At 30.7% G+C, this 7,262-nt stretch overlaps 1 protein-coding gene and 1 long non-coding RNA gene across 2 annotated transcripts; one reads left to right on the top strand and one right to left on the bottom strand.

Annotated features, from left to right (window-relative positions):
- The first annotated feature begins 179 nt into the window (after positions 1–179).
- On the top strand, positions 180–3,304 carry LOC122566046. The gene is made up of 2 exons (XR_006316378.1): positions 180–307; positions 395–3,304. It is a non-coding gene; the product is annotated as an uncharacterized LOC122566046 (long non-coding RNA).
- Positions 1,313–7,151, bottom strand: LOC122566032 (ribosomal protein S6 kinase beta-1-like). Its single transcript, XM_043722723.1, has 12 exons — positions 6,799–7,151; positions 6,660–6,700; positions 6,376–6,550; positions 5,785–5,868; positions 5,452–5,585; positions 5,304–5,366; positions 5,070–5,198; positions 4,885–4,975; positions 4,701–4,817; positions 4,362–4,601; positions 4,128–4,279; positions 1,313–4,024 (listed from the first exon to the last, which is right to left on the bottom strand). The coding sequence occupies exons 1-12, from the start codon at positions 6,883–6,885 to the stop codon at positions 3,967–3,969; spliced, it is 1,371 nt and encodes a 456-aa protein (XP_043578658.1). The 5' UTR covers positions 6,886–7,151; the 3' UTR covers positions 1,313–3,966.
- Positions 7,152–7,262: the final 111 nt, after the last annotated feature.

Here is a 7,262-nt window from a genome sequence, read left to right as displayed (position 1 = left end):
GATCCGTAAGGCCGTCCGTGAATCTTCGACCACGCATGGTCGCACCCACGCAAATGACGCTAGTTCTCCATTCTCGTTGCATACACGCATATGCAATACGACATTAGTATGGTACACGTCGTACCTAGTCTGAACGTCCTTTAAACGCAATCAGCTGTTCGGGGATAACACTTTCAGTTTGACAATGCATATAACATGTAACTACAGCTACAGTTTATCTATACTCTATACCAACTATAGGAATCTAGACACATTGGTTGACTTTTGGTATCAATATGTGAATTCTGTAAAACTGTATAAATTAATGGTAAATCAATAATTAAAAGAACACATACTACCTTCATTAAATTAAAATTATTTAACACTTTTAATTTGACAATGGTTACAATTACAGCTATAATAATTTATCTATACCATCCAGAAGAATCCAGGTACTTTGATTGACTGCAAAATATAGCAAGACCACAGCTGGAAAACATGATAAGTCACATTTCCTGTCTTTCATTGAACAGTACGTTTAAAATTCAATATCTTGTCAAACAATTCTAAGTCAGAACTATATATATATATATATACACACATATATATATATTCATTTGATTTTAGAATTAAATATATATTTTTGTCACTCAAAGCCAAACAATCAGTAAAAATGGACTTATCATATTTTTCCTACATGATCTTCATATAAATTGATTGCAAATGAATAATTAGAAATAGTTATAAATATATATAGATATATTCAGTAGAATAATTATAAATTAAAATTATATATTAGCTTCAACAATAATATTTTACTATTTACTATACACATTATTTACTGTTTAAATATCACTGCTTGCATTCCAGTAGGAACTCTTTTCTATTAATTTAGAAAAATCTTGTTAATCTGACTTATAATTTAAAAATTGAAGAATCTGAATATCTTAAATGTCTTATGTATTTTTATGTATTATGTTTTGCATTTTCCATAAATGTAGAAACATCTATCTAATCATAAATAACAAAATAACCGTAGAAAGTTTACATATAAGTTTCTAAAAATTAATTCGATCGTTATATTACGCTTAAGTTAATAAGTTAATCTTAAGTAAGCTTAAGTTCATGTACCTATAATGATTACAAGTAATCTTTTGCCCAGAAATATAAGTGTCAATAGTAGCAATATCATAATAATGAAATAATAGCAAAATTAATGTTACAATTGTGTTACTCATGAAATATTTAAATAGTAACAAATTCAAAATAAAGATTTCTTATTCCACTTTTTCCAAGAATAAGAACAAATTGATGAGATATAATATGACAAAAGTATTTCACAAATCATTATATTTATTCATATATATGATTTAGAGGATTACAAACCATGGTAGCAATAAGTCAATTGAAGAATCTATATTTCTTTTAATTGGAAGCATTAAACCATTTATCACTTGATCCGGCCAATGGCTAGTGTTTCGTTTGCACATCATTCGATGATATCTCCTCTTTTTCTTATTTTTGTTAAGCGCTTAACTAATATATATCTTGTGCTTCGTGGGTAACCATAACACGCTTCTTCGTTATTATTATTGTTATTATTATTACATTGAAAGTAATGTTATGAAAAATAAATCTTAAATTTCTGCTAAATTCGTTTTCGTAATCGTTTTGAATGGCTACGAAAGAACGTAATGTACAAGATTTAAATAGAGTACTATGTACTACGATAATCGATATTCATTTAAGGTATAAAAATTAGTTATGGTATTCAGGCCGCTTAGAATCCAATCAAATTAATGGGTATCGAGCACCAAAATCGGTTGTTGTAAAGCATATTTTGTAGAATCTACCTACAAAGTTTCTTATTTTAAACGAGTAATAAAATGTGTTATCATCTTGTTTCGTTTTTCTCTTCGTAAATGTTCTAATACATTCCAAAACGAGATTTCAATCTTATATAATGTTCTTTGTTATCAAAAAACGCATAAAAAATTATAGTACATTATATATGTAGATATGATAATACATTATGACGCCGTTACTGACGTAATGCAGTTTTTTTTTTACAGTTATCAATTAAATGCTAATCCCTCACTTTATAAATCCGAGAGAACGATGTAACCAAACATCAACATCGTTTACACATTTTGTTCTGGTATTTTCTACTACAGAAAAATCCGTAAACATTAAACACGATGATCAGCTTATTCGAGCAACTCTGTAGACAGATTCTCGCTTCAACATCGAAAATACATCATTCGATACGTACAGAAAAAGTAGCTTATAAATTATTCTTCGAATACACGCTTTTCTTGTAATACAATACAATTGCTAATAGTATAATCATATATATACGGTATATATATACATTCAATATATATATATACACAATATATATATGCGTTTGTGTGTATGCATAGTCGAAATGTAATATTCGCAGTAGGAATTTTCTAACATTTCGACCATGTGTGTATATTCGCTATAGTAAATATAGATAAAATTGTAATGCCAAATAGTATGGCCTGTGAACACTTGGGTAGTTTGAAGTTTCTCGGTGAGCGGCCAACAAGTCACTCTAAACACTTATTCTTTACACTATCTCTTTCAAATCTTTACTATTGTGTATCGTGTGTACGTCAAAACCAATATATTAGCTTTCGATAATATATAAATATTTCCATAACAAATAGATATTTAAATAAATTGCAGTACAATGTCACACTGAATAGCATATAAACATGAGCATTAAATACGAAATATGTTTTGGTAGCGGAAAATCAACATTTCGCAGTAACATTGTTACCATGGTAACTTGCTTTTGTGTTACATTTTTTCGTTAATTACACAAAACTATACAGGAGTTTACTTCCTCCCTTTTTTCTCTAAGGCATTCAAGTGTTTAAATTAATTTTCATAGAATGAAGAAACAAGAGCTTCTACAAATGGTATTCGTATGTTCAAAGTTTGGAATATAAGTTGCAGAGCTTCAAACTCACATTTCTTTAGGAACTTTCAATTGTACAAATACAATTCCGTTGCAGTATTACATAAACGTTTTTTTTCTATGACTATCGTGCAGATGCGTTATTGTTTACATTATTGCCATGGAAACGTTATTACTGCTGAAAATATTTTTGTAAATGAACAATCGGATATAGAATTTTGAGCGGCGGAGCAGTTGTGGCAGCTGTGAACCTTCGTTATTTAAATCTATCTGTCTTTTATATGTTCTTTCTTTCTTTCCTTTTTTTCTTGAATTAATTACACTTAAGCATGCGTACACCGCAATATTATTACACGCGCCATGTACGGACTTTTAAATATACAAGTATTACAGGATGGTTGAACGTCAAACTTTTGTATTAACAGTATAATTTATGAATCTCTAAAAGTGCTGGAATTTTTCAGTCTGTCGCACTTTGCATAAATGACGTTTGTATGTGCATCTTTTTTCTTTCTTTCTATACATATATATATATCTGTATATGAATATCCAACCAACCTGCTAATCATATGTACAAAAAACACAATAAAGTGATTACGTATTAACGGATTAATGAAAAGTATGCAGTACTTTGCCTATAATGTATGTGAATAATGCATCTTGTGATAACGTTCAGTACATTAGCTAGTAACGACAAAATAAGTAAATAAAACTTTCTCTCTTGATTATTTCATGTTTCAGGAGCTTCTTCACTCATAAATATATATATTTTTTATTACATGCTACCAAATAACTACTGCGTCGCTGCACTTAAAGCATAATCTTAATTAGTACCTGTACTATAATTAGATTTGATTAAAAAAAAAAAATTAGCTACATTTAACTACTGAACATCCAATGAAGCACTGGATATTGGACCTATCCTTTTGCTACTCCATCTATGTTTTATAAAATCCCTCCCTGAGACACAAGGATTGGTCATGGATATTCAGCAGTTAGGCCGAAATATTAAGCATTTTTTCACTATAAAAAAGTGGCAGTTAGCCGATTTCGATCATTTCTGTATCTTCTACATTGCCATGTCCAACTCCGTTGTGTCTACAAATTGTCACAATCACGGTTATCGAATTGCAATACATAAAAAATTATTTTTAATGAAGTAGATTACAATGAACACATAAATAATAATGTATACGCTTACCTGTGATTTTGTACATGATTATTATGCAAATGAAAATGCGTGCCTCTAGGAGAAAAACCACGCATATTGCCTCTACGCGGACTTCTAGCATTTATTACCCGTGGCTGTGAATACATATCCTCTAGTATACTAGGTGCCACATAAGTGAATCCCTGAAAAAATATAAAAAACTTGTTTAATAATTAAATAAATATCTTTAAAAAGTACTGGTATAGAAAATGTGTGAAAACGCACTTGAAATACTCTGTTGGCGGATTCACTTAACGTGTATTCCGCGGGGGAATCAATTGGTGCGGATGTTGTAAATTTTTTATCAAACTGTGACACATCATCCTCACTTGTCAATGTTGGTCGAAAAGGCGGTTCTAATTTTCGAGAAATTACGTCATTCCAGTTGATATGCTTGAAGAATTGATGACTTTTTATTTGTTCCGCGTCAGACGGCCCAGATCCTAATCTTTGTGCAACTTGCCTCTATAAATATAAAATTACATCTTACCAAATAATATTTCTATATACCAAATTACATATTACTAATAGAATAAAGCGATTTTTGTAATTAAGAAAATTAACCTTCAATAATTTTCGTATGAGATCTCTGGAATCAGGTGTTAGATATTGTGGCAGATTTAGTTTACCACGTAAAATTTTTTCAATGGTCTTCTTCCTATTATCAGATGTGAATGGTGGCTAGACATTGAACATACAAATGTTAGGAAGTTTACTGATTCATTTTAATACCTTTAATAATACTTACTGAACCTGTGAGCATATCATACATCAAAGTTCCAAGACTCCACCAATCTACTGCTTTACCATGTCCACTTCTTGTTAGTATTTCTGGAGCCCTTTTATTAAAGTATATATATATATATATATCAATATTAATGTCACCTGATTGCAAAATTCCATTTGTATCAATAGCTACAAAAATTTTCTTACATATATTCTATAGTGCCACAGAATGTGTGTGTGACAGTGCCATCTTGTATATGTTCTTTACATAAACCAAAATCAGTTAGTTTTATATGTCCCTCTGCATCTAATAATATATTTTCTGGTTTTAAATCTCTGAAAATTTATTAAAAGCACAATTAAGTCATAGAAAAAATGATATGTCATAAAATACATTTAACTACTCTATTTAATTTGATATGCACAGAAACTTTGAAATACCTATAAATAATTCCTTGTAAATGAAGATGTTGCAGGGCCAATATTATTTCAGATAAATAGAAACTATAAAAATAAGATTTGCTTAGTTTTCCTTTAAAACTAGATCACAATCAAAGTATGATTGCTAAAATGTTATTGTTTCACTTACCAAGCAGTTTCTTCAAGAAAAATGCCTTCATCATTTAAGTGTCTAAATAGTTCACCACCACACATATATTCCAGAATCAAATACAATTTGCCACCAGTTTGAAAAGCATACATAAGGTCTACGATGAAAGGATGCTGCCAGATACAAAGCATATACATATTTTAATGAATTTTTCACGTCGTGGTTTATTAAAAATATAACTAGTACTTATGTATTAAAATGATTATAATGTGATAAACATTGATTAAACATTACTTTTATCTCACAATATTATCAGATAACAAATATACAAAAATTGTCTGAATTTTTAAAATACATGTAGTTCTGACCTACCTTTACAGCTTCTAAAATATTTCTTTCAGCCTTAGTATGTGCAGTATCTTTTTGATTCCTTATAATTGAAGCTTTACGCAGGACCTATTTTTTAAATAAACGTGTTTAAAATGAAGTGGAGGTAAAATTAACACTGAGCATATACATAATATTGAATAAAAAATCAATATATATGAACTATAGTTTTTTCTTAGCTTCATAAAATAAACAATTTACATATAAGCTATTACTTTATATTTAAACACATAACTATTTCCAGAATAGATATACATTTCCAATAAATAGACATTTTTCTTAATAAAGTTCATAAAAATTCAAAAATACAAATTCAATTATTTATCACAACTCTACTCTTTCAAAGCAATTCATATTTAAAAAAAATACATATATAAAAAAAATTATAATTATGCAAAAATCTCATGGAAAACATAGGAAGACAAAGAACTTATATAAGTGGGAAAAACAATGAATTAAAATTTTTCGCGAAACGAGATCGATATCTTAATAAAAATATTATTCCATGAGTATCGTATGACATCGATAAGATATCCAATACATAAACAGGAAAGGGAGAAACCAAAATTTTCCTACCTTCATCGCGAAAATTGTGCCACTGTCATTACCCGTAATTTTACGCACTTGAAAGACCTTGCCATAACCACCCTTCCCGATAACTTTACAAAGTTCGAAATCCTGCGGTCCAGCTCTTTCCCGTCCACGATTTACATTCTGTTCCGATATAGGTACTGTTTCGACACCTTCCGATCTAGCAGGCAATGTGAAAAAAAATTGTCAGCACCATGAGGAAAACTTTCAGGCACGATAGATAGATATGTAATGCATATATACGAAGCGTAAAGGACAAGCTTACTTACTCGGTTATCTCATTCACGTTTGGATTTGCATCGTACTCTTCCTACGTGAAAAGAAAAACGTATAGGACAATGTTATGGTACGTGAAAAGAAAATGACGATAAGGAAATCTGGAGTGGTCGTGTGCAGATGGAGAATTACCTCGCCAATCTCGATAACATCATCATCAGACTCGTCCCTATTTACCGTGTCCGCATCGTGCAATTCGATATCAAAAACTGCTGCCATTCTATGCGCGGCTAAATTAAATCCAACAAGATTTCGCGGCCGTCGAAGGCGAATTATTTCTTTTGTAACAGACAACGATAGCACAACAATATTGTTAGACGATCAAAACCTTGAATAACTATGAACAAGCTGCCCTGTCCCGAGAGCATACCAAACACCCTCGGCCTTACGTGCACTCCGATTGGTTGTGGAACCTCGTCATCGGCATGTTATCAAAGTGGGAGTGTGTACGGCTCGACCAATCGGGCGATCACATTCAAAATTCTGCAAGCAATTGCAACTACGGAATTCTACGACGCTATTGCCAAATCTTCACGGTGGAATCTTCCGCGGTTCGTTTAAATATCGTTATGTTACTAATTATAAAAGTCGACAAT

This window comes from Bombus pyrosoma, linkage group LG3 (assembly GCF_014825855.1).
Source record: "Bombus pyrosoma isolate SC7728 linkage group LG3, ASM1482585v1, whole genome shotgun sequence".
In the NCBI taxonomy this organism is placed as follows: Eukaryota; Metazoa; Arthropoda; class Insecta; order Hymenoptera; family Apidae; genus Bombus; species Bombus pyrosoma.
The sequence above is the reverse complement of the archived record's forward strand: the minus strand, read 5'-3'. Positions and strand labels throughout refer to the sequence as shown.